General features: G+C 50.6%; 10 protein-coding genes across 10 annotated transcripts; 6 read left to right on the top strand and 4 right to left on the bottom strand.

Annotated features, from left to right (window-relative positions):
- Nucleotides 1–754: 754 nt before the first annotated feature.
- On the top strand, nucleotides 755–4531 carry HO173_001794 (uncharacterized protein; the record flags this gene model as incomplete). Its single annotated transcript, XM_037303731.1, has 1 exon — nucleotides 755–4531. The coding sequence occupies one exon, from the start codon at nucleotides 755–757 to the stop codon at nucleotides 4529–4531; it is 3777 nt and encodes a 1258-aa protein (XP_037169453.1).
- A 1220-nt stretch (nucleotides 4532–5751) lies between these two features.
- On the top strand, nucleotides 5752–8159 carry HO173_001793 (uncharacterized protein; the record flags this gene model as incomplete). The annotated part of the gene is made up of 4 exons (XM_037303730.1): nucleotides 5752–5787; nucleotides 5912–6058; nucleotides 6112–6125; nucleotides 6179–8159. 4 exons carry the CDS (start codon nucleotides 5752–5754, stop codon nucleotides 8157–8159), a joined length of 2178 nt encoding a protein of 725 aa, XP_037169452.1.
- Nucleotides 8160–8680: 521 nt separating this feature from the next.
- On the bottom strand, nucleotides 8681–9255 carry HO173_001792 (uncharacterized protein; the record flags this gene model as incomplete). Its single annotated transcript, XM_037303729.1, has 4 exons — nucleotides 8681–8736; nucleotides 8930–9040; nucleotides 9108–9167; nucleotides 9222–9255. 4 exons carry the CDS (start codon nucleotides 9253–9255, stop codon nucleotides 8681–8683), a joined length of 261 nt encoding a protein of 86 aa, XP_037169451.1.
- Nucleotides 9256–9472: 217 nt separating this feature from the next.
- On the top strand, nucleotides 9473–11467 carry HO173_001791 (uncharacterized protein; the record flags this gene model as incomplete). The annotated part of the gene is made up of 4 exons (XM_037303728.1): nucleotides 9473–9488; nucleotides 9557–9856; nucleotides 9961–10134; nucleotides 10185–11467. The coding sequence occupies 4 exons, from the start codon at nucleotides 9473–9475 to the stop codon at nucleotides 11465–11467; spliced, it is 1773 nt and encodes a 590-aa protein (XP_037169450.1).
- Nucleotides 11468–11499: 32 nt separating this feature from the next.
- Nucleotides 11500–13448, bottom strand: HO173_001790 (uncharacterized protein; the record flags this gene model as incomplete). Its single annotated transcript, XM_037303727.1, has 3 exons — nucleotides 11500–11564; nucleotides 12025–12194; nucleotides 12292–13448. The coding sequence occupies 3 exons, from the start codon at nucleotides 13446–13448 to the stop codon at nucleotides 11500–11502; spliced, it is 1392 nt and encodes a 463-aa protein (XP_037169449.1).
- A 706-nt stretch (nucleotides 13449–14154) lies between these two features.
- HO173_001789 (uncharacterized protein) lies at nucleotides 14155–15625 on the top strand (the record flags this gene model as incomplete). Its single annotated transcript, XM_037303726.1, has 3 exons — nucleotides 14155–14193; nucleotides 14248–14307; nucleotides 14360–15625. 3 exons carry the CDS (start codon nucleotides 14155–14157, stop codon nucleotides 15623–15625), a joined length of 1365 nt encoding a protein of 454 aa, XP_037169448.1.
- Nucleotides 15626–16201: 576 nt separating this feature from the next.
- HO173_001788 (uncharacterized protein) lies at nucleotides 16202–18008 on the top strand (the record flags this gene model as incomplete). The annotated part of the gene is made up of 3 exons (XM_037303725.1): nucleotides 16202–16241; nucleotides 16433–17652; nucleotides 17808–18008. The coding sequence occupies 3 exons, from the start codon at nucleotides 16202–16204 to the stop codon at nucleotides 18006–18008; spliced, it is 1461 nt and encodes a 486-aa protein (XP_037169447.1).
- Nucleotides 18009–18771: 763 nt separating this feature from the next.
- Nucleotides 18772–19861, bottom strand: HO173_001787 (uncharacterized protein; the record flags this gene model as incomplete). The annotated part of the gene is made up of 2 exons (XM_037303724.1): nucleotides 18772–19131; nucleotides 19385–19861. The coding sequence occupies 2 exons, from the start codon at nucleotides 19859–19861 to the stop codon at nucleotides 18772–18774; spliced, it is 837 nt and encodes a 278-aa protein (XP_037169446.1).
- A 2264-nt stretch (nucleotides 19862–22125) lies between these two features.
- HO173_001786 (uncharacterized protein) lies at nucleotides 22126–22908 on the bottom strand (the record flags this gene model as incomplete). Its single annotated transcript, XM_037303723.1, has 4 exons — nucleotides 22126–22177; nucleotides 22252–22697; nucleotides 22758–22799; nucleotides 22855–22908. The coding sequence occupies 4 exons, from the start codon at nucleotides 22906–22908 to the stop codon at nucleotides 22126–22128; spliced, it is 594 nt and encodes a 197-aa protein (XP_037169445.1).
- A 2060-nt stretch (nucleotides 22909–24968) lies between these two features.
- HO173_001785 (uncharacterized protein) lies at nucleotides 24969–25768 on the top strand (the record flags this gene model as incomplete). The annotated part of the gene is made up of 2 exons (XM_037303722.1): nucleotides 24969–25382; nucleotides 25487–25768. 2 exons carry the CDS (start codon nucleotides 24969–24971, stop codon nucleotides 25766–25768), a joined length of 696 nt encoding a protein of 231 aa, XP_037169444.1.
- Between the last annotated feature and the right edge of the window lie 57 nt (nucleotides 25769–25825).

Genomic DNA, 25825 nt, shown 5'->3' with positions numbered 1-25825 from the left:
TTGGTATGAATGTGTATTGGTCGAGTCGGCTCTGCCCGCAATCCAAGCTGTCCAATGTTCTCGGGTTCAGGTGATCATTATCGAGGCTTGAGCGGAAGAGGACTGATTGATCTGGTCCGTTAGCTAATGTTTTAAGAATATTGAGTAAGGCCTGGAGAGTAACGTATAGGAACCGAAGTTATGGGGATATCAGAGTTGCAAGGGTGGGGTCTCCAGAGATAAGGACATGTATGCTGAAGATGAGGTCAAAATCCACCGGAAGCATCGCAAGCTTAGGATTAATGACACGCTGGACACGATTTATGCGCTCGGGAAGCGCTAAAATGGCAGCAGAGTATGAAATGTCACCAGATTGGAACTGTGGATGGTGTCGCTGGACGAGATGTCGTTGAAATCTCGAACCGAGACTAGCGCTAGACGGTGGCAGGAAAAGGAAGGCGGCTCTCTATCACTAAAACACACATATCCCACCGCCTCTACGGTGACACCCTTACGGATTGCTTCAAATCAATCATTGTACAGTCCTTTCCTTTCAAAATTATATTCAGAGACTTAGATGAATAACCAACGGCTCTCCATTTCGTGCGTGCCAGCACATATCGTAAGCTTGACCCCAGTAAGAGCCGAATATACCCACAGAAGCTAATAGCTGTGGATAGGGACCAGTATCTTTGACCGACTCTTTCAAAGCGAATGAAACACAGCGGTGACCTTTTCCACACAATTTTCTCCGTATCCACGCTCTATATGAGATATGTCGGCCGGGAAAGCCTTCCAAAAAGGTCACGTTCGGGACGGTGAACTCGTGTTCGACAAGAACTTTGAGCTTCTCGATAATAAGAAGAAGATTTCAAAGATTTCGCTGGCACAGTATTTTGCGAATTCTGCACCAAAGTCTCTATCAAGGACGACTAGCCAAGGCGGCTCAGTTTCATTTGCAAACCCCCAAATTCTCCCTTACCAGTATCATCATCTGGGTGTTGGACATCAACCAAATCAGTCGTTCGCTCCTTCTCCAGGCTACGGTTTTGATCTGCTGCCTGGCAGGGAAAGCTTTCGTGGGCCTTCGGTATCTGAACCAAACAGGTATCATCAGGCAGTCAACAGTCATATAGTTCCATCACAACATCCGGAAAACTTACAGGATGATCTATCAGAAGCAATGGACACAGGTTCGGACATGGATGACGAATTTTCGGAAAACATGGACATGAGCTCTGGGCCGGAAGCGGACGGCAGTACTGATGGACGAATACTAACGGAAAACATGGGCGGTACTGCTTCGAAGGCCGTAAGCGTGAGCTCCGGACCAGAGGTTGACGACGAAATTTATGATACTTTTCCATCCAAGGCAGTAGTCATGCTGTCTCCAACGGCAATCAGGCCAGTCTTTGAACTGGAAGCCGATGGTGCTGATTCTCGCTCTGATGATGTTTCGGAAACCCCAAGGATGAGCAGTACTCCTTCGAGAGTTTCAGGGCCGTCTTCTCTCACATCCACAGGACCCTCCAACTTAAGGGAATCAATAGAAGAGACTAATCTTCCGTTTGATATGCTAAAGGCTGTGTCTCCTTCTTCCAGTCTCTCATCCCTACCAACTCCAGCAAAATCCACAACCCCACAGAACTTGAAAGTTCAGACGGCATTAGAAACTCCACCAGCGATGAAACCTCCAAAGGCAATCCCAAAACCGGCACAGCGCCGAACTGTACCAAAAGGGAGAATGCTTCGCTTCGCGGATCTTTCTCCCAGAACTTCTATACCCACTAATCTACCGCCTACTATCCTAGCTCAACAAGGCGTTCATGCTGCGTACTCATCGAGACTTAACCCATTCGCGTTGCATCCGGACGAATACCAGCTCCTTCGAAATCATATCTGTCACCTTCATGTGTCTGCGTATTTGAACATACGAAACCGTATATTGCGGCTGTGGGTAAGGAATCCACTGGTCAGTGTGACTGCAGAGGAGGCCGCTGGTTGTGCTCTCGCCTCACGGTGGCTAGGCTTGGCGGATGTTGCGTATGAGTGGCTTGTAAGGAAAGGTTACATCAACTTCGGATGTGTTGAACCACCCGAAGCGTCGAACATTCGTGTCAAGAGATACGTATCCAAACGATATAAACGAAAGACAGTTGTTGTGATTGGAGCAGGTATGTCTGGCTTGGGATGCGCAAGGCAGTTGGAAGGCCTTTTTGGCCATTACCGCGATAGATGGACCTCAATAGGCGAAGAACCGCCAAATGTGGTACTGCTTGAAGGCCGCAACAGAGTTGGTGGAAGAGTGTATTCGCATCCTCTCAAGGGGCAAAAGGCTAGCGGCATACCTGAGCAAAACAGGAGCACCGCAGAAATGGGCGCACATATAATTATTGGATTCGATCACGGCAATCCCATGAGCATGATAGTGAGAGGCCAATTGGCTCTACATTACTATGCTTTGAAAGACAACTCTACGCTACACGATATAGATGGCAATGTCGTGAATGAAGAAAGAGACCAAATGGCGGAGAAGCTTTACAACGATGTTCTCGACCGAGCGAGCGTTTACCGTCATAGGATGCCTCCTCCAGTGACAGTCGAAGGGGACAAAGAAATGATCGAGGCGGGACGAGACCCAAACCGAGAGGGTGGTCCGCCAATCAGTTCAATTGAAGAAGAGCTGCTCACAGCAAGCGACAACAACCATGCAACAGAGAATGTTCCTGCTGGGATGGACAAGCTCACAGGAAAAGCACATTTGATACCAGGCCCACGCAAAAAGGAACCCCCTGCCCAAGCTGCTGAAGCTATGGGCTGGAAGTTAGCTTCGAATGTGCTAGCGTACAACGATCTCAATTTGGATGTCGTTGCCAAAGCTTCGAAATATCCTACATTAGGCGCAGCCATGGATGAGGCGGTGAAACAGTATCAGTTTCTGCTTGATCTTTCCCCACAAGATCTGCGCCTCATCAATTGGCATTACGCCAACCTTGAGTATGCGAATGCGGCCAACGTTGGCAAACTCAGTCTTGGAGGCTGGGATCAAGACGCTGGCAACGAGTTTGAAGGAGTCCACGCACAAGTCATCGGTGGCTATCAGCAGGTTCCTCGTGGTATTTTGCTTTCTCCAACGAAACTCGATCTTCGCACCCGGAAAATTGTGAAGCACATTGAGTATAACGCAGACAATCATTTTTCAAGTGGAATTACGAAAGTATCATGCGAGAATGGAGACAGTTTCGATGCAGACCATGTCGTCCTGACGACTCCTTTGGGCGTATTGAAGGATGGAAATGTCAAATTTGATCCACCACTACCTGATTGGAAGATCGGGCCAATACAGCGCTTGGGGTTTGGAACCTTAAACAAAGTCATCCTTGTCTACGATAAGCCATTCTGGAAAGTGGATCAAGATATGTTCGGTCTCCTTCGAGAACCCGAAGTGCATGATAGTCTGGATCAAGAGGACTACATTGCCAACAGAGGACGCTTCTATTTCTTCTGGAATTGCATCAAGACTACTGGTCGCCCAGTCCTCATCTCGCTCATGGCAGGCGATGCTGCTCATCAAGCCGAAAGTTCAAGTGATGCAGAGCTAGTCGCTGAGGTTACCCAGGAACTAGCAAAAATATTCAAGCAGACAATGGTACCGCAGCCCATAGAAACAATCGTCACTCGCTGGGGCAAAGACCGCTTTGCTCGCGGTAGCTACTCGTACGTCGGCGCCACATCCTTGCCCGGAGACTACGAGGCTATGGCAGCACCAATAGGCACTTTGCATTTCGCGGGTGAGGCTACCTGTGCCACCCATCCGGCCACCGTGCATGGTGCATACATATCAGGCTTGCGGGCTGCTTCCGAAATCATCGATGACCTGCTAGGACCCATCGAGGTTCCTAGCCCACTGGTTCCATGGCCCGCGGAGACAGACGTAGTAACAGCTGAACCTCCTCAGCAGTATCGACCTAAGGATCCAGCAACTAGAGTACCGGACCCAGCGCCCAGTGAAGCGGAAGATGTCAAACAAGCGCGCCTTGAGGCCTTCGAAAGCGACATTCTACAAGCGATATTGAACGAGCTCGGCTTCCGTCCATCACCACCAGGAAAGCCTGGATCGAACCCATTCCTATTGTTCACGAAAGACAACTGGGCCGAAGTGAAGAAAGTTTGCGATGAAGCGCATCTGCTACGATCAGGAGATCCAAACAAGAAAGCTGAACGGAATGAAATACGCGCAATGGTAGGTCAGATATGGCGAGAAGCAAGCGACGAGGCCAAGAGACCGTACTTTGAACAAACGGAAAGCAATAGGAAGGCGAATCTGGAGGAGGCAGCGACTTTCGAAGCGCGGTTGGCATCGTGGGATGAAAAGGCGATGGAAGTGCGGAAGCAATACGTACAACGGCATCCAGGTGTGCTGTCCGACAAGGAAGAGCAGGCTATGTGGAGAACGTTGGGCGTTCATGGGGATTTCGGCGATGACCAGGAGAGGAGAGGGAAGAAGATGTCAGGATACGCCGAAGACTCGGATTCCAATGTTGACATATGACCAGGTGTATCGCTCGGCGTATGAGAGCATGCCTGGACCTTTGGTGGTAGACTTCTAATACCATAACTTGTATTTTGTCCTGCTCTTTCCCCATCTCCGGTAGTTCCTTCACTGTCATCACCAATTGCCTGGGACTCGCAAGCGGTCGAACATTTTAGCCATCACTCATAGGCACAATCATTTACCCAAGCGATGCAGATCCACCACGAATTTCTGTCTGTCATGGCTTCGGGTCCGGTACGAATTGTTCCGCTGGAGTAAGGTTTGGTTTGGTTCTGGTCGCCCGGTCCTTCTTGTCGACTATGTATATTAGCGGGGGTTCTTTTCTTCGCTTTGTTTGATTATGATTATGGGTGCGATATTTTGGATGAAGTTGGTAGAGTAGGGTACTTGCATCAACCCACACGTTTTCTGTATCCAGAAGTTGAAGTAAGGTTGCGGAGTACAAAAGTAGGTACGAGTAGATAATCTATAGATAATATGTAGGTACAGTACATTGATGTAGGTACATATTTTCCCCTGTTACACGGCTCGACATTCCAACAAGGAGATCCCTGCAACGCTAACCAGTTTCCCGGGTCATCAACCTGCCTATTATAGGTCTAGCAGGACCCTGATCTCTCCCACATGGCTTTCGCTAACCGGGCCCCTCTTTGAGCGACGAACAGGATGTCAGATCTCTGAATCAACAACGAACGGGAGAAAAAACCCCGCATGTATCTTCGAAAACCCCTATACAGTGCCATCTTGAAACACTTGCCAAAGATATAGAGTAATCTTGACTCTGTACATTCATCCACATATTGTGTCTATGAGCATCTTCTTATTTTCTTTTCTTTTTTGATAGTTCGATTGATAAGTTCTTAACGGACTCGGATACTCTCAACACCCGCAGATCGTCAGCGGCATCCCGCAATCAAGCTAGATAATAATAATAATCGCCCCGCTACTCAACGCCGCAACACCACGCCCCCCCCACACAAGGCTCCCAGCTCCCGCTCCCAAACAGCACTACCTACTACTGCCTCGTGCTTTTGCTGCCTCGCTGACCGAAATCCCCATGAGACAAACCTTCCCCATCGTCCAACCTCCCTCTCCACCAGTCCAGATGTGCAGCCATCCATATACAGCAGCTCGTCTTTCACCTTGACCCGCGCGCTTGAGCAGCCCAACACTTTCCACGCCCCACCAAAAGGACCATCGGCCCCTCCTCTATCAATATGTCCTCATTCTTCAATCGGATGCGATCTGGTGCTGTGAGTATTCCTTCTCACTCGCATCACAAGAGACACCCATGCACTGTCTTCTCAACATACGAGAATGGAAATGTTTGTGTGCGCCGATGTAAGCTGAGAGGTCTAACCCATCCGTCTGACTTAGGGAACGTCGAGTCCATCAGCTGGCTCATCCCCGGCCAAGAAAGATCCCAACGCTCTTCAAATAACACCGCTTGAGAAATACCTATTAGATCTACCTCTGGGGCCTTCACGGGATAATGGCAGTGATAAGTTTTGGGGCTTGGAAAATGTAAGCTTCAGGCGATGAAGATATGTATGAATCTACTGACAGTGTGCTCACAGTTCGGAAACACATGGTATGTCGAGTCGTAGTGCTAAGGCCCAGAGACAAGATGCTTACTTGTCCCAGCTATTGCAATTCGATTCTACAATGTTTATATTACTCGGTACCTTTTCGAGAACAGGTTATCAACTACCCAAAACGTTCGCCTTTGGAGTCCGTTACCACCACCTCGACAGGACAAGCACGAATAGATCCTGACGCAGTCATACTCCCTCCAAACCACCCCTCTCTGACGCCCACCAAACTCATGAAACAGCAACCCGTACAAAGTTCTGCGCGAAATCCAGGAGGACCGCCTCCCACACCAAAACCTGAAGACAAAGAACATCCAGATTTTAAGAAGAGAGTGGCGCAAGCCAGGGGGCCTACGCTTTCTATGGGTAATGATAATGCGGCCGCTTATGGAATGCCCGAATCCCTGTTCACATCTCTAAAAGACATCTTCGAGGCACTTCTGGCTCATAAATCCAATGTTGGTGTGGTGAGCCCGACTAAATTTCTGGAGGTTCTCAGGCGGGAAAATGAAATGTTCCGGAGCGCGATGCACCAGGACGCTCACGAATTCCTGAATCTTCTTCTGAATGAGGTTGTAGCAAATGTGGAGGTTCATTCAAAGAAGCTCGAGGAAGAAAAGGGCATGAACGGTCATGCGGAGAAGACTGGTTTTGAAAAAGCGCTTGCATCGGCGATGACGAAAACAACATCCAGCACGACAGGATGGGTACACGAACTTTTCGAAGGCACTTTGACATCGGAAACGAAATGTCTGACTTGTGAAAACGTGTCGCAGCGTGACGAAGCGTTTTTGGATCTCTCTGTAGATTTGGACGAACATTCTTCGGTGACGGCGTGTTTAAGGAAATTCTCTGCGGAAGAGATGCTGTGCGAAAGGAACAAATTCCACTGTGATCGATGTGGTGGCCTGCAAGAAGCGGAGAAACGCATGAAAATCAAAAGATTACCCAGAATCTTAGCTTTGCATCTGAAGCGGTTCAAGTACACGGAGGATCTTCAACGATTACAAAAGCTATTTCATCGGGTGGTATACCCTTATCATTTACGCCTTTTCAACACGACAGACGATGCAGAGGATCCAGATCGGCTGTACGAACTTTATGCTGTGGTAGTGCACATTGGAGGAGGGCCCTACCATGGGCACTATATCTCGATTGTGAAGACAGAAGAACGAGGATGGCTGCTGTTTGATGACGAAATGGTCGAGCCTGTCGACAAGAGCTACGTCCAAAACTTTTTCGGCGATCGACCAGGGCTGGCTTGTGCATACGTACTTTTTTATCAGGAAACAACGCTAGAAGCTGTGAAGAGAGAACAGGACGCCGAGAGCTTGGCAGCTGCTACCAAAGCGGTTGTGGAAATACCGAAAGAACCCGTTGGACTAGGCCTCAAGACCAATGGCTTCATGAACGGTATCCAGCATGTAAAGAGCGCCGTGACGCCAACGTCAGATGAGGATACGAATGGGTACGCAAGCCTCGATAAGGCAGTCACGGAGCCTCCACAACCAATAAAATTATCCACATCGCCGTCCGAAGTCACCGCACTGCCCCAAGTACCATCACGAACACCAAACGAAGACATCAAGTCGAAAAAGGAGCGACACAAGGAAGAAAAGGAACGAAAAGCAGTGGCCAAAATTACCGGGAGACAAGAAGAGAAAGCTGAACGGGAACGGTTAAAGAACCTCGAAGTCAAGCGGAAGGAGGGAATGAAGAAGGCGGACGCAGATACGAAAGCCGCCTTACAAGCTAGCAAAGCGTCGAAGGCGGAAGAGGATCAGCGTGTCGCTGCGGAGAGTGGCAACAAAGACGGTGCTTCTACCCCTGTTCCTATCCCCACAGGAGGCCTAAGCAGGTTCAAGTCGAGTAGCAAAAGCTTCCGCAAGCCGAAATTATTTGGGGGCTCCAAGGAATCTAGCAAAGATGAGCCATTCGCAGAGGAAAATGGAGCAGAGGCGACGACACCGACCGATAAATCAAAGAACCGGTTCAGCAGCTTGAGAAAGAAGACTTCTAATATGATGTTGTAATACTAATCAACACTTGAAAAGGGGAGCCCTTTTCTTCACATTTACCGCATTTACAGTTCTTGTCTGCTGTTAGATTGAGCCATGCATTTACATCATGATACCACTGGGTGGAGTTTGGTGAATGTGAGGCACAACGAATATAGGAGATATTATGGCAATGGATGACAAAAGTTGGATATGCTGAATCTACCGGATAGATATCTTCATTTTGGCAGACACTTCTGCAGAAGACGTCTCCCGTCTCATTGTTGATTCAACATGAGGAAGCAACTTTCGGTCTAGACATGGTTGTACAATACATACATTCAAACACACACTTTGTCGCGAAGCGAAAATGTCTTCCACAAATGTCTGCCTGATACCGTCATAGCTCATGATAGCATCTATTCCAAAGACCAAGGATATCGATTGATGCCTCTCGAGTATCGCCTCATACTCTGGCACAGAAGTCATCTTAGTGGGTATCTCAAACTTTCTCCTGGCTCTAGCTTCCCGGGACAGTCGCCCCCTTGCTCAACAGCTCACCCAAGCACGAGCTCGTAGACTATCACTAGGGTATTGATCACTATCAGCGGTACTAGATTGCACAAGCACTCGTTAGCATGATTTCCATTCGTCCGTTCAAATCACGCTCAGCATCATAAACCGACAACAGTCTTCCAACGAGTTCCTCCCCCTTACCTACTTCCGCCCCAAAAGACAAACATAACTAGCATCCCAGAACATCACCCCTGAGCCACGAAAAATACGTATAATGGAGGCAGACTCACTCCTCATCAGCGTCCGGACACTACTGATCAGATTAATCATTTTCCCCTTCACGCTCGCGGCATCACTGGAACCGCCGAAGGATGGTTCGGTGGGTGCGTTACCCCATCCAACTGCTCTTCATCAGCCACCTCCACTCCCCGGCACATAATCACCACCCGCGGCCAAAGGAATGCTTACTGCGCGCAAGGAATCTGTCCTCTGATAGCACGGCGACGGCGTTGACGAGGAGGATTGACACTGCAAATACGGTGAGCTTTGGCAGTAACTCGTCTGGGGAATGACCGGGTTTACCATAGAAGAGGTTGCCCAAGCCGAAAAGCATCATTTCGATGCTGGAAGGGCGTGTGAGGCGGCTTGGAGGCTGATTGGAAGCTCGCGCGTATTTGTTTGGCCTCTGCGGAGAAAATGCAGCTATGCCTCGCAGGGCTGACAGGGGTGGGCGCGATGCCAAGACCCGGGAGCTCCGCGCGTATCGATGTCGACCACCCCCGTAGCTAGCTGTCTGTTCATGATGATAAGCAAAGCTGTGAGCATTGGCCGCAATGCGGCATCTTATAGGTATGCAACCATCGATGAATGGCCCACGTACCTCTATAGCAGCAATGTCGAGCTGACCCAATAAGCAGATACACTCCTCTCCCTCCTCATCCCATGCGTCATCCTCATCCACCTCTTTCTCGCGCCGTACACTAAAGTCGAGGAGTCTTTCAACATACAAGCTACCCACGACATCCTGACTTACGGCATACCGTGGGGCACGACATGGGAGCACACAGGCTTATGGCTGCGAGAGCACTATGACCATCTTACGTTCACGGGCTCGGTGCCGAGGACTTTCGTCGGCCCGTTGTCATTGGCGGGAGTGAGTTGGCCCTTTCTGCGCTTCGGAGCCGGTCATGGTGGGGAGATCAGGGGACAGTTGGTCGGTGAGTCTCAAGTCGGGATGTGAATGGTTAGGGAGGCCTATGGCGAAGTCTTGGGTCAGAGAAGCACGAGGGGCATAGCAGAGGCTAATCGTTGATCCGTGTAGTTAGAACTGTGCTTGGACTATACAACGCCTGCTGCTTGATGGTATTCCGCAATGGAGTTGCCAGAGCTTTTGGCAGAAATGCTGCGAATTGGTATACCGTATTCCAGGCAAGCCAGTTCCATATGATGTATTATGCGTCGAGAACGTTGCCTAATTTCTTTGCTTTTGGATTGAGTGAGTACATGAACCTCTAGAGATCGGCGGAGCAGTCTGACGGCCATCAGCAACTTTGGCCATGCGCAATCTCCTCCCTCATGCACTTGGAAGTCCGGCCGCTCGATCAAACAGGCGACGGCAGGAACTCGCTCTTACCCTCCTCACCATTGCTGGCACTGTCTTCCGCTCCGAGATCGCCGTCCTCCTCGCATCTCAGACTCTCTACTTGTATTTTCGACCATACATCCGCCTCCCAATCCTCTCAATCATTCCAGCCGGCCTTCTGGGTGCGTTCATCGGTCTCGCCCTCACAGTCCCTGTCGACAGTTTCTTCTGGCAACGCTGGCCACTCTGGCCCGAGCTGACCGGCTTCATCTACAACATCGTCGAAAAGCAATCTTCCAACTGGGGCACTTCTCCGTGGCATTTCTACTTCACCTCGGCCCTCCCACGCCTCCTGTTCAATCCGTTTCTCTATCAGATTTGTCTTCCCTTTACTCTCAGCATATCGATCCTGCGCCGTCAGGCTCTCGACATCCTCCTCCCGAATCTCCTCTTTGTGGCGGTTTACAGCTCCCAGCCGCACAAAGAGTGGCGCTTCATCATCTACATCATCCCGTCTTTTCTCGCCGTTGCCTCGGCAGGCGCAAGCTGGATTTGGACGCGCCGCGCAAAATCGTTCGTTTACCGCGTGCTCTCCCTTGCCCTGGTTGCATCCACGCTTGCGTCTTGCATGGCGAGTTTGGGTATGCTAGCTGTCTCCCGTCTCAACTACCCTGGTGCCGAAGCGTTGAATCGCTTGCATGCACTTGCAGGCAACGATACTGGGGTAGTGAAGGTGCATATGGACACGCTGGCTTGTATGACTGGCGTCACAAGATTTATGGAACGCGCGCCGCCTGTGTTGGCCGATGCGCAGGGTGCATTTTGGGTTTATGATAAGACAGAAGAAGAAGAGAAGCTACTGGATCCGCTATTCTGGGAGGGCTTTGATTATGCGCTTGCTGAGCGGCCTGAGAGGGTCATTGGGAGTTGGCATGTCCTGAGTACCGTGGAGGGCTACGCCGGGGTTGCGATCATGAGGCCCGAGGAGGGTGGGGAACAGGCAATGGAGGATGTGCGCGCAGTGCAGAACTTATGGACGGAGAGTCGGTGGAGAAAAGATGGGCTAGGGACGGCGCGGCAATGCGTGAGGGAGATGAGTCTGGGGAGATTGGAGAGTGTGACCAGGAAATTCGTCACGAAGGGGTGGTGGATGAGGATGAAGATGGAGCCGAGGATTCGGATTTTGAAGAAGGCGGGAATGCCTGGGGGTACCCCCGTTGAGCCTGAGCAGGCAATGGAAGGCTGAAGAAGCATACAATTGCATCAACTGACACCTTCCTACCATGCCTCACTTCCGACCAGCTCACCTCTCCCCGAAGCCTCGCACATATCGGCGTTGAAGCCTGCAACTTCATAATCAAAGCAGTGAGGCAAGCGGACAAGCCAAACAAGAGACGCTCAAACGAAAACTCAGACTCGAACCAAGGCCTCCAGGACATATGGTAGAGGGCGTCAAGCAAGCCTCTCCCGCAGCACAGACCCCCAAGTGCAAGCATCCGTGATGACACCGGTGCCTGCTCTACTCTGCTGACACACGCGACGTGTAAACCGCTGCACCGTTCGAGCTCTCATGGTTTTGGGACGCGGGTTCGATGTGGCATCTCAGGTGATGTAAATCCAACATGATAGACAGACTAAGGCATCAATACATCTTCTCTCACTCTTTCTTTTTCTCTCTCTCTCTCGCTCTCTCTCTGGCTCAACAGTCCACAATCATCTCTCGATCGAGTCTTCCGAAACACAGAGAGAAAGAAAGAAAAGAAAAAGGGGGGTGGGGCGCAAGCTTCCTCACCACTAACTTACCAACCGCCAGCCACAGAACCGCCGAATCCGTCTCGCCACAATAAATGAAAGAATTGGCCACAAAGATCCAAAGCCACTGCTCTGGCACGAAGAGGAAGTAAAAACCATTGCTCAAACGCAGACTCGAATCGGAAGTCTCCACAAAAGGGACGTTCAAATCCACTACACGCCTGCAGCACCGGTCAACTAGAAAGGAACAAATACAAGTGTAACCTATAAGCTTACAGTTGCACTCCAGAGCCAGCCAAGTGAGGAGTGTTCATCTACAATTCTTCCTTGCTCATGACCTTCCCCTCTTTCACCAGTCCAGGAGCAATCCACGGCCTCCCCGGCTGTCCATCGACCGGCAATTCGTTCAAGAATCCCCACTGACTCCTCTCTTTCCACCCCTTCTTCTTCCAGTCGTTGATCGTTCCGTTTGGAAACCAATCCACAACAGGAATCAACCCACCATCGTGCGCCACGCAAACAAAAACATTCTCATCCGCATCAAACACCTCCAAGCGCTTCACGCTCTTTTGTGCAGTTGGAGGATCGACGTACCAGCCTCCAGGCTCTTGCGTTACATTGTAGAATGCTGAAGTTCGCAGGTTCTCAGGGTCGTGATGACTACCTGCAAAGAATGAACATGGACAAGGGCTAGGGAGACGACGATCCAGGGGGACAGAGGACGGGATGGTGCCGGGCATCGGCGCATAGACGGTTGGCCTGTAGGAGCCGCCGAAGTGGCAGATGTCGCCACCCAAGAACACGAAGGTATCGGACGTTGTGCGCGCGAGGCCCGAAATGTGTCCGATAGCATGTCCTGGCACATCGAGGATGTAGAAGCTACCGTCTCCGAAGAGGTCATGGGAAGGAAAAGCGCCAATTTTGTCATTGGTGTCGAAGGAGACTTCGTGGACGGCGCGACCCTTGAAGTCCTCGTCAAGTACTGGGCAGTCCTTGTTGGTAGGATAGCCTGGCATGAAGTTCTCCTTGAATCCAGGGCCAACATATAAATCTGTAGAGTGTGGAAACAGAGAAAGATCTCCCGTGTGATCCCAATGCCAATGGCTCCATACGACGGCATCAATCTTTTTGTCGTCCACCCCACCCTCGCGCAGAATCTCGTTGACGTTTTTTGGAATGTTGAGGCCGGGTATACCGTTCTTGACTGAGGCGTATGAGCCTGGGGAATGGTTCCACCAGTCCTTCCGGCATCCGAGGTCGAACATGATGGTTTTGCCCAACTTCTTGTTCTCAATCAAGAAAGCGAAGGTCGGCATATTCATGTATTCATGCCCATTCTGTACGGGTTCAACAAAGGCTTTGGCCGGCACGACGATATCGGTGGTGGTATTGATGGTGGACACTTCCACGGTAGCGTCGGATTGGGGGATTTTCAGGGGAGGGTGCGCCTGAGGTTTGATCTCGTCGCCTGCCATGATTATCGTGCCTACTTAATTGAAGTCGACTCAACGACAGATGTTTTCTGAAGACAAAAGGCAAGAAGCAAGAGCCAAACAGGGAATTATGAAATCGCATTCGCCTTGCCCCGCGGAAGGATGCGGGGAAAGCTTCGTCATCTGACTTTCGGGGTGGATGAAAGGCATTGACGCATGCTGCAATTAGGGACTTAAAACATTCTAGATCAACACCAGCTGGCACACCGCATACATCAGATGCAACACAACTGCATGATTCTAGACCGGGTTGAGCGTTGCACGCAGGGAGATGAGAAAATGCAAGAGGTAGACGTAAGACGGTGAGCAGCAAATGCTATGGAAGGATGCATTACTCGTATGCGGAACACGCAATGCACAAAAGAACTGTTGTCATTAGCAAATGGGCGAGCTGGGTCACAAGGGAGGCGGAAGCGGAGGCGTATGCGCACACGCACACGCATCTTTTCCCGAGACTCACTAACTCTCAAAGAAAAGATGATGCCAACTGTCGAGGAGCATAAGACGGTTATAGGGTGCAGCTCCACCACAGTCGCCCGGCGCTAAGGCCCTTATATCCGAGGCGCGTCTTTGAGTTTCTCGAGTCACGAGTGGAGAACAAAAAGAAGGAGCATTGAGGCGTAAATCAAAAAGATCAAAGAAAAGGAACCCACTGCTGCTTCGTACCTTACCCTTCAGAATTCTCAGTATGTCCACTGTCCGAAATTACGCTGGTCTTCCAGATCTGGTGAATGCTACGCCTCTGTGAACTGATGAAATCAAGCGCTCATCTGCCTTCTAGGATCCTGCACCTGATATCTATGAGACTCCAGAGCTTACGGAAGACACATCCACACACCCTGTGAGTTTTAAAACATGCTAGACAATCTTCATACGCGTTGACTATCCGTCAGACTGTTACCACCTTCCGCTCCGAATCTCCTGCATCCTCCTACCATGAAGACGAAGACGAATCCAGCGGGATTGTGCGTCATCGCCTAGATGCAGACGAAGCTCGAACGCATTTCCTGCCGATAGGAGAGCGCGACCCCCCATCTTCAAGTCGAATCAGCAGCAAACGGAGATCTTATCGATCTTCTAGTAGGAAGAGGCCGAAAGATGGGCTTGAGATCAACGGCATTATCAATGGAATCGAGATCTCCAGCGACGAGGAAGCGGAGTCGTTGGAGAGGAAGCTCGCACGGCTACGAAAGGAAGTGGCCGAAGTCAAAGGAGAGTTCGCGCAAAGAAGGGCAAAGAAAGAGGATGGAGCTTCCCAAGAGCCGCAGCATGAAGCCGAGAACTTGGATACTTTGGATCAGATCCTGGAGAGCGTAGACTCACCTGATACTGACGGTGGTGCCGGCGCTGCGGGTCGCCTAACAAAGAGACTCGTGGCCACAACAAAACCAGTAGGGACCTCAGTGTACTCACTGGATGGACCGGGGTCTCGGCCAGCGCAGCAGAACGCAGCCACCTCTACGTATACAGTCACCTACGCACCCACCTATCAAGAGGAACATACGCTCTCCAAGGTATCTGACTTTGATTCGCGTTTGACATTGATCGAGGCTGCGTTAGGCCTCGATGCCATTCCGTTGCCTACACAGGACAGATCACCCTTGAAAGCCGTTCTTCCAGCCCTGGATACCTTGGAAAAGCAGTTGTCCACCCTCTCCAATTCTACGGACACGTCCCTCGATAAGGTCAGCCGAAAAGTAAGGCAATTGACGCAAGATGCGGAGAAGCTCGAGCAATCCAGGAAAGCCGCGAAAGCAGTGCAAGAAGCTCTCAGTCCCTCGGGCGAAGAGTCTCCTTCGCTGAACGATCCAGCGAAAGACGCGGACGTTCTTGAATACGCTGAGCAAAGCTCGAAGATTAATGCACTCTACGGCACTCTATCTACTATCGAGTCGCTAGCGCCGCTATTACCATCCGTACTGGATAGACTGAGGTCTCTGCGTTTAATCCACGCTGATGCTGCAACGGCAAGCCAAACTTTGGCAAAGCTGGAGATGCAACAAGAGGATACAAAGCAAGAGCTGCAAGGCTGGTGCGAAGGGTTGAAGAAAGTGGAAAATGCAATGAAGCAGGGAGAGCAAACGGTGAAGGGGAACACCGAGACCGTTGAAGGCTGGGTAAAGGAGTTGGAAGAGAGAATGCGGAAGCTTCATTCGTGACTGGTCTGAAGAAAACGTCTTTGCTTGAATTCTAAGACCACGTCACCTCTGGTCTAATCATGGCCATATACCCCAGTTGCATGCTCGAATTAGCGTTTGTCAAGGCAATTTCTTCACTCTTATACGTCTTAATGATGGTTCTCTACCAAAAACGTGGCTGATCCTGCTGATCGGTACTTTACGCTCACGACATTGAGGCTGTCACTGTCCACGGCCATGTCACGAACGCGTGGCTCGCTTACCAAGTCTATTGTCGAATGTTCCGGGACTTCGCCCCTTCAATTCGACAATCCGAGGTCCAAATCCTCGGGTCCTGACCAATTGAAGCGGATAAACCCCATTTGTTGACGGCGGAATGCTTCTCCGGCACTATTCCAGTACCACTCCCCCTCTAATCCTCCTTCCCCCTCCCAAACAACTGTCATCAGACCACTATTTGGACACTTCAGGTGAGTCTTCTAAACCTGAATGAGACACGTATTATATGTTCTCAAGGCTAATGTCCATCATATCAGACTCTGGTACTGTGCCGAAACCCGACTTTCGGTTTGGTAGCACCATAGTACATCAAACAGCATGGCTTCGACCAGCAGCTTACTGGTGGCAATCCAGACTTGTAAGTAGCAAGTATGTTTTCTTGCAATTTCAATATTTGAATTACTGAATGGCAAAGTTGTGGATTCGCCTGTCACTCTGGGTGCTAACCTCGTTGAATCATCTATGTCTTCGTGGCCTTGTACCAATACACAAAAACACCGCAGCACATTCTTCATCTACAGAGACACTGTAAACTGAATTATACATTAGGTCACATCGACAAACTCCCAAATGAGATACTACACCAGATCTTTCAGAGAGTTCCACGAAGAATCCTGAAGCGCGTCCGACTGTGCTGCAGACGCTGGGCCAGCGTCAGCATAGAGCACGTCTTTGAGCAGATCTACTTTGCATCCCGTTCTGAACCTATCAGAAATTTCGAACACATCGTCCGGGATCCCCATCTTGCTGAATCTGTGAAACACCTGGTCTTCGACGACACTCAGCTACCGAAGAGGCTGCTCCAGCAAGAGCCACACTCCTCAGCACTGGCAGAACATCGCATGTGGTCTCGTTCTGAACAAGTCGCCGCACACGATGCTTTTCGCCAACGCTACCGCGATCAGGAGCAAATAAGGGCCACCTCAAAGGATCTCAATGTACTCTTACGAGGACTACCCCAACTTTTGAGACTCAAAAAAGTATCTGTCATTGGAGGTCCCTCGCACCTTTACTGGCCTCCAATTCCGGCGGGTCCTCACGCCCGAGACCTGGCTGAAACTGAGGTGGCTGCATCATACTGGTCTTATCATAAGGAGAAAAAGGCGTACTACGAACCGTGGGGCAGTCACCGCGTCCAGCATCTTTTCCAGGCCCTTTTTTCCGCAGAAGTATGCCTCACTGAATTGCACATCGGAAATTGGCAGGGCCATCCTAGACCACTGAAGATGGGCTTGCCGTTGTCTTCGCTTGTGGCACCCAATGCCATAGACCAAGCGAGGTTCACGACGAATGCTCAGAGCGTGTTCAGCCATCTCACAGAACTCAATCTGCAGATTGATCTGAACCCCAGAGTCAAGGGTCGCGATTATAGTGGAAAATATCTTGAACCTCTTTTCCAGATACTGTCATCAATGACCCGACTCAAACGCCTTACTTTCGGAGTGACTCAACGGAGAATCGCCTTCGATATGCATGACACTCAACGGCTGTTGAGCTATACCTGGCCCGCTCTTGTAGCAATGAAGCTTCGATGCGTGCGCGTCGATCCTGATACACTGCTCAACTTCTTCGCCAGACATAAGGATACACTGACCACCCTTTTCCTCCATCACGTTGGCTTCGAGCCGAATACGTCGCATACTTGGCTGGATATTGCGCAGCGAGCTGGGCAGCTGCTTCACTTGGACTATGCGGCGCTTGACGTGTACGAATGGGGTGAAGACTCTGATGTCAGCGGTTGGCAAATCAACAGTACTGAAACGGACCTGGTACGTACCATTGGGAGTTTTTCCTTCTTATTCGATATCTACTTTTATGCCCCATGACAGGTTTCGGAAGCAAAAGAGTGTTTGCCTCTTAAGAGTATCTCGTGGCCCAGGCTTCTCACTCTAAGTAGGGCATACTGACTCCAAAACCTGCGCAGGCTATTATTTTAGGTGGAGGGTACGAAGCTACGCGGACAAGCTGCGACCCAAGTAACGGGGAGAGGGCCAGTGGAGGGATAGAACCAACCATTTCAGTGACAGCTATGGAAACGCCCCAAGGTTTTGGCTGCGAAAACAATGTATGTGATCGATGTGGGGGATGGTTAAGGAATGACGCTCAGGTGAGTAGTCGTAATTGACCACCATGTTCACGATTCATTCATGCCTGTCGGAAGAGAGCAACAACGGAGGTCATGTTCACAAATTTAAGTCATATTTGGGTATCAACCGGGAATACGGTGTCGTCTTTGATCAATCTGTTTGAGGAAAAGCGTTTAGGTGCAAGAAGCTCCTCACTAGTATTGATTTTCTCGGAATCTTGAGGATTTGATCCTTTTCGACCGCCACTTTTTCTAGTACCTGGCCTGAAATACACTGATTCGTGATCTTAGCGGACTGTTGATCTCTATGCGTTCTTTACCTTTACTGTCGATGAATTGGGCGAAGCCTTGGAAGTGAAGGCAACTCCTTTTACTACGTATTCCATCTGACTCGACCCTCTTTGTCGGAGGTTATTGATCCATCCACCATGCATGATATGTCGAGAACTTCTCCACCATATTCCTCACTACTTCATACAAGCTTACTAGGTTATACATTGCTGTTTGATTCCCTTTCGGTTGTTTTTGTGCTGTCGTCTAGGGTCTAGCTCTCTCATTCTCAAGCAATCAGGATGTTGTTTCATTCATCACAAATATATATCAAGCCCTTCCACCTTGTACCCTCCACATTCAGGTTCTCTTCCAGCTGAGATTCGAATTGTGGGGCTTAGCGGACTAGCTTTTCGTGACGCAAAAAAGGCACAAACGTCTGCAGAATTCTTCCGTGATATGCGTGAGATTGCTCCGTCATTAGCAGCTCGTCAGAACCACTCTTGGCCGCGCACCAATGGTACAAGAGTAGCTACAGGCCTCGAAGAAAGGCGACAAGGTCAAGCTGGAAATGGCATCCGCCAACTCCTTTTCCGTCTGCGCGGCGGGTGACAAATAGTCTAGACAAGAGCAGGACCACACGGGCCACCCCAATAAGAAGGTCCGGAGCAATACATGGCCAGCTCTTGAATCGATTGAACTGCGCGGCTTCGAGGTTCACAATGTCCACTTGCATGCATTCTTCGACCACCACAAGAGCACCCTTGTCGGCTTGACTCTTGTAATCATCCCATCTGAGCTCCGTTCGCGTGTCACTTGGACCGATCCCGCGCGAGATGCTCGGATCATTCGACAATTCCAAGTTGTGAAGCTCGTCTTTTTCGGCGTGCCCCTAACAACATGAGGGGCTACGATCATCTCGCAGCACCTTTCACTCCCTAATTTCTCCCCTCAACACCCTAGAGCAAAGAGGCTGGAGAAAAGGATCCAGCGAGGGCTGAGCGGCGGAAATGGGCCGCGGATAACCCATCCAGACTGTACCAGGTGGACCGTCCAGACATCCGGAGACTGCTTCGTGTTTCGCGGAAAGAGCGCAAGCACAGCGCTTCGCAGATACAGTCTATGGCCCTTCATACCGGTCGTACCACGACGATAACGAAAAACAACGCCACCATCTCCGGGACTGTCGCACTCTCGATCAGCTCTTGATGGCATTCGAGTTGGGGAAGGTTGACTTGAAAGATTTTCATGTCGGCAATTGCACGGAAATAATCCCAGCGGAACCTCTGAATATGGGACTTCTGCTCTCGTCGCTGAGCGCTCTCGATTTTTTCGACCATTAGATACTGTTGGGCGCATTCAGAATTGCGATTGCCAACCTCACGAGTCTCGACCTGCGGCTCGACGTCCAGGGGCGGGCTTTGGGCCACGATTATCTGGAGGGGGATATGGACGATCTTTTCGAAATTCTTCCTTGTACAGAACGATTGACAAGCCTGTCGCTTGGCTTCCCGAATCTCTGCCTGCACGCAGATGATACGAGAAGTGTGATAGAGAAGAAGTGGCCCGCTCTCCAAGCAGACAGATTCCGCGGCATGAAGGTCACCATTGTTGATCTGCATGTTTTCTTCGAGGGGCACAAGTCACGCTCGAAAATCTTATTCTGCATGATTTTGGGCTCCTTGCAGGTTCAGGTCGGTCCTGGATGCAGTTTGTGAGAAGCGCTCGGGAGTTGCAACGCTTTTCACACGCCGGTATGGCAATATGCGGCTTTATGGATTAAATGATGATGGTTATGCTTTCGACAATAGATCAAGCGAATGGGAACGTCCTGTGATGGCGGAGTTGACTCGTTAGACATGACTTCAAGCCGTCATTAGCACAGTATGTCGAAGCTCTCAACCCTGTCAAGTCTTCCACTATGCAAGGTTCGTCGATAAAACACAGCATCTGGTCAAAGGCAGCACGTGCTTAATCAAACGGCAACCTCCACTCGATTTACAGTCACAATCCACACCTTAGCGGATCATTCCGGCCAATGAACAGGGCCGAAATAACAACCGGAGCGGTCCAAAGCTGGACGATTGGTCTTTTGCACTATGCTAAGCTCCAAAGGGGCCCATTACGACGAAAACGCTGAAGGACTCTGATCGCTTGCAATGGTTCTAACTGCCTTAAGCTCTAGGGGCTGGTAAGAACAATAGATACGCGTGGGAAAGTAAACCCTGACACCTTCACATTTTGTCAACATGACGCATACGAGCCCGTTTTACGTAAACACCACAGCTAAATGCGTATAGCAAGCACTAAGTTGCTGGGTATCCCACGTGCCATCGGACAGCAAGCAAAACCATCATCTTTTCGTACCGGACGCGCGCATCGATTTGGTGCTGGCAATGACGCATCATATTGGAGAAGCAAAATCTGACCTAGAATCGGAACATATGGTGTTCCTTTTGGGAGTGGATGCCCGCTGTAGGTGCTTCTCCAGAGTCTCGTATCAATCTGTCACGCTCCCATAAGGTAATACGTACACTGAATACCGAGCATCTCGGAGAAGTTGCAACTGACCTTATGGTATAATTCCTCAAGCCGTACGGATGTTTTCTTTTAGCCATGTCTGCGGCGGCGTTTCAGAGAGATTCCACCATCATCAGGTTTGGCACGTTTTGCCCGGCCTACCACACTCTCCATGGTAATGCGCCTCACAAAAGCCCATCGAAGCCCACAAGTCTTCCTTCTTCCACCTCGCCCTCTTCACAGTAATCTTCACCCCCATCCTTCAAACTCAACCCTTCAAACACATCGTCCACAGAAGCTAGAACCTCCCTCCTATAAAACACAAAACTCCCACTCCCCACCACCCCCGCCTCGCCATCCTCCGTCCTCATCGGTAGCAGCACCGCCACCAAACCCTCCTCCGATGCCAGCGCCAACACCCACCTACCCTTTACTCGCACGGTCAAGCTTCCTCACACTAAAATACCCCACTTCCGACGACCTCACCCTCGTCCCCCCTTCCTGAACCCCATCACTCACCCATCCGCAGAAACCATCTCCCGGACCGACTTCCATGCCGCCCAGCCGGCCGTCGCCTCGACCGCGTCCGGTCCTCCCACACCCGCATCCGAACCAGGCCGCCCGTCTTCACCCGGCCGACGGTCCTGCGCGGCGGGGCCCGCAGGTCAGGTCTTGGGCCCTGGACCTGCTTTCTCAGACGGGGTGTAACGCGCCGCCGTCTCCGGGCCGCGGCGTGCTTGCCGGTGGCACGGTCACGGGGGCGGGCTCCGCGGAGGTCGCTGCCGCGACAGAACCTTTGGGGGTTCGGGTTGGCCGGGGCGGTGGTAGGATGAGCTGGCGGTGGGGATTGCTTTTTTTTCTCTTTTCGGGTGGCGGTTCGGGGGTTTGTGGGGTCGTTGGTTTCGCGTGGGAAGCTGTGGGTGTGGTGGATGAGGTTGTGGGGATGTGGATGGTGGTTGGTTGGTTGGTCGGTTGTGGGGGGATGGGTTGGGAGGATTCGTTCACGCGAAGGTTCGGACGAGAAGCGGCATTCATGAGGAGTTTGTACGCTGTCTATAGGTTTTTTCTGAGAGAGATTGATCATGGATGACACGTATTTCTGAAATGATACCCAAATTTGAGATGGAAATGAGAGTAGGGTTTAAATTCCTCAGACTGCCGACTCTGTTTTTGAAAGCTTTTGCAACAAAACCATACGTAGATCCGCATCTACACAGATACCGGTCACAGAGCAACGGTTGCGCTGTTGAAGGCGCAGAATCGTAGCAGGGGACCATACAAGTCCAGAGATTCCTTCTATCCAAGTATGCACAGCAACTTCGATCCCCTTCATTCATCATGCGTGAGAAAAAGGCAGCGGCCGTGTCTATTCCCCGTATGCTAGATCGTCATCGTCGTCAGACTTCTTTTCCAACGGCCTGATTCAAACGATTAGCACCCTCTGGTCCGTCGACACGTCCAACAGCCGACCGGATGGAGGCTCAAAGCTTACCCTCTGTAGTCGTACACCAACCTCGCCTGCTTCCAATCATCCCCCTTCCTCACGATGACATGCCGTACATGATGCCTCTTGCCATCGACCTGTTCAAACCCCCACACCTGATCGGCCGTCCACCCATTGTCCAGGCTCTCCGCCAGAGCCTGCACATGCTCCCCTTCCATATCGTCGTACCCGGTCTTCAAGAAGTCGTCTTCGTCGATATCCGCCAACTTGATCCACCGGCTCTTACCCTTGACCTTTCCGAATATCCTGTCCTGATGCTCGCGCCAGGTGAAGTCGAGAAGGCGCTTTTCCTGCGTGGCGCCGACGCCGCCGGTGGCCACTTGGGCGATGTCGATGTGGGTGTATTTCTCGGCGGTGTCGTCGACGTACTGGTTTATGGTGAGGGTGATGGTGGCGTAGGAGATGGCTTTGCGGAGGAACCAGGATACGCCTTGCTGGTTGGGGTGTTAGGTGGGGGAGGTGATCGCGGGGGGAGGAAAGTGGAGGGAGGCTACCATTTGGAGGATGCGGTCGTAGTCATCGGATAGGGACTTGTTCTGAGGGTATAGGTCAGTATCGGATCCAAGAGGCCGTTGAGTGGGAGGAACGAACCATGGTCCATACTCCGTTGAGATCTTGGATCGTTCTTTCAGGTGGTGCTGCCATTGTTGCGGTGCTTCGAAGGGTAGGTAGTAGGGCGATTCGTGTATGGGGAGCAGGGAGGAAGGGGAGTTTGCTCGAGGTATAGGTGTCTTTATGAATGAATTAAGACTCAGCCTTCAGGATTGAGGCGTACGAGGCACGGCGATTCTACTGTAACAAGCCAACATCCGGACTTTGGGTTGCCTGAAACAATTGATAATGGTCTGACAATCTAATCTGATATTCGCTTATCGCCTGTCCGGATCGGCCCGTTATCGAATATCTAGCTTGGTTTCTAAATAAGCGAGGGACTTGAGGAAGGCTCTGGAATTTGTGTGAATTTGTGAAGACGTCGCGAGATTGCTACTTAATGTGCCAGATATGCTCATATTTCACGCCTACATCTAGAATACAGAGGTGTTGCAATCCATCAGATGGGTGCAGCTTCCTTGAGATCGGCTCAATCTATCAAATGATGACCCACCATTGAGTTGTAAACTCTTATGTGTTGTTATGGCGTCTGTGATACCAGGAGTCTTGAGGATCATCTCTCCGAGATCCATTATGAGCTCAACTTTTGATCGTGATGCTTGCACGTTAATGTTGGGCGGTGTGTGTCTCAGAATCTGGGCCGAAAGGGAAGGCGTGCAGCGTTGAACCACTGTATAAACATTCGGGGGATTTCCAACTGTGTTGATTATCTCAGAGGGTCAAGCATACTTGTACGCAGACGCTAGCAGATTGATTTGCTAAAGCGCGAGTTAAGAGTTGAAGCCTGTGCAAAACGTTCAACATGATCTACTGACATGTGTTAAGGCGAAAGTCTTTGACCCGACTGGCTCCTGAGCCCCCTTCCCATTAGAGATTTGGGTGTTTTGACTGATTCTTGCACCAATAGCTGAATTTCTGAGTCTCATCTTGAGATGTACTCTATCCGAAAGCAAAAGCCTTCACTTCGAACATTTGAATTAGTGTTGCTTCCTATTGCTAGGGAAGACAGAGCAGGCCTAGTGCACCCAGTCCACTGGTCTGTGGAATATGGAGGCCGAGAGGAAGGGAATGGAGGCGACAGCCATTCTCCTATCACTAGCATACAATTGAAAAAGTGAAGACGGTACAGAGCAGATAGAAGCTCCATTCGTTCCCAGACCATTTACTGCTTCGTTGTGACATAGCTAATGCCATTGCATGCTTTCGAAAACAATTGGACTGCGGCCTACGGGTAACAGATGTGTGATCACTGATCTGCACAAGAATCTGGTCGCCAGGTCGCTTAGACTACTCTATCAGGTGTAGAGTAATCTAAGGGTCGGCCCGAAGATCGACGTCAACGCTCAACGCTAAACGCTATATTCGTTCCATCTAAAGTACCTTACGCCCGAGTCTTCGAGCTCTTCCTTTTTCTAAGGCACTTTTGCTTATAGTACGAATATTTGCAATCTGACATTCTTCACAGGCCACAATGTCATGATTAAAACCGCCCCTTACCAAAACGCTGTTGTGAAGCCTTTCAACAACAACACCCAACTCCAGCAGTCTACCGCGCCTCGACCTCTCAAGAATATCCGGCATCTTGCCCAACCCACGTCCAAGCGGTATATGTCCGGCACGTCTTCGATCCCTTCAATTTGATCTCTACTCCCTCAGATTTTGGTCAACACGCAACCTAGCTTACTACAATGCCTCATGTCTTTACTTTTGGTGTCCCCAATTACTTCAATTTCACCTTTCAAGCTGGGCCCAAGTCCCCTAGCCTGGGACTTGCTAATGAGACTGTCGATGTTGAATCGCTTCCGAATGACAATGTAGACCTTGACGCCGGTAACCGATGGAAGGCTCATAATCCATCACCGTCGGAAGATATATATCCCGAGGCCAGAAACGAGCTCAAGACCGTTGTCTTCTCGCCTTCATGCGGTACTAGTACGGGGAACACAGCCTCATCGCCATGCAGTCCATGCGGTCCATGCGGTACACTTAGCCGACTTCCTCTCGAAATCAGAATCATGGTCTACAGTAGGGTTCTGAAGTTTGACAAATACATCAGACAGGCGCATAGATTTCTAGATCGGTACCCTCCAATCATGGCGGAAGAGGTCAAACATATCGAAGCTATTGATGCCGCTCTCTTGCGCACCTGCCGCACCGTTTACCACGAGACCGTTCACGTTCTCTATGGTATGAACCGCTTTCATTTCCGCAAGCCGAGGGATATCGAGAAATTCGCGCACGTTGGGCTGGGAAGGAGGCCATTCGGATGGTACCGTACCGTCAGCGAGCCCGCACCCTGCGGCAGACTCACGATGATTCGCTTCATGACTTTGAGAATGAGCTCTGAATGCGTCGGGGATGATCGAAAGCAATTATGGTCCTCGTGGTGCGATTTCTTCTATCCATCCAAGGAGCAAGATCAACTGGTCGGGTTTCCTGCTCTGGAGTGGTTAGCTCTGGACCTCACGGACTGGGCGCTTACTGCTGGAGATGCTGCAAAAGTTAGGGTATGTCCTCATCTCTTGTCTCGACTTCTTATGCCCCTCTACGCTCGGCCTCTCTCGTTTGGGTTCGCCTCACTGCCCAAGCTAATGTCTGTTGCTGTTTGCAGGTTACGCCTTTCCTGAAAAAACTTCGTCCGACAGGCGGATTGAGACATTTAACGCTCATTGGCGTGTATCACGAGCAGAATCTCCACGACTTCAAGCATGGATTTGTCAGGCAGGGGGGCACGTTCCGGCCTGCTTCATGTTCCGTCAAAGCAGTCGCAACTACCACGGTCACACATGACAATCTTCCGGAAGTTTCGATGTACGTTCGCAGTATTGTGGAGGAAGACAGGGCCTCGCAAGCGATCTTGCAAGGCTATGGGAATGCAGCACTGGCGGTATGAGATGAATTCTCTAGGCGTCATGGCCGTGGACTTCGATCAGCTTTGGATTTGGGCGCA

This window comes from Letharia columbiana (genome assembly GCF_014066305.1).
Source record: "Letharia columbiana isolate WasteWater2 chromosome Unknown Sc0000003_s0, whole genome shotgun sequence".
Taxonomy (NCBI): Eukaryota; Fungi; Ascomycota; class Lecanoromycetes; order Lecanorales; family Parmeliaceae; genus Letharia; species Letharia columbiana.
Note: the sequence above shows the minus strand (reverse complement) of the source record. Positions and strands in the feature narration are given on the sequence as shown.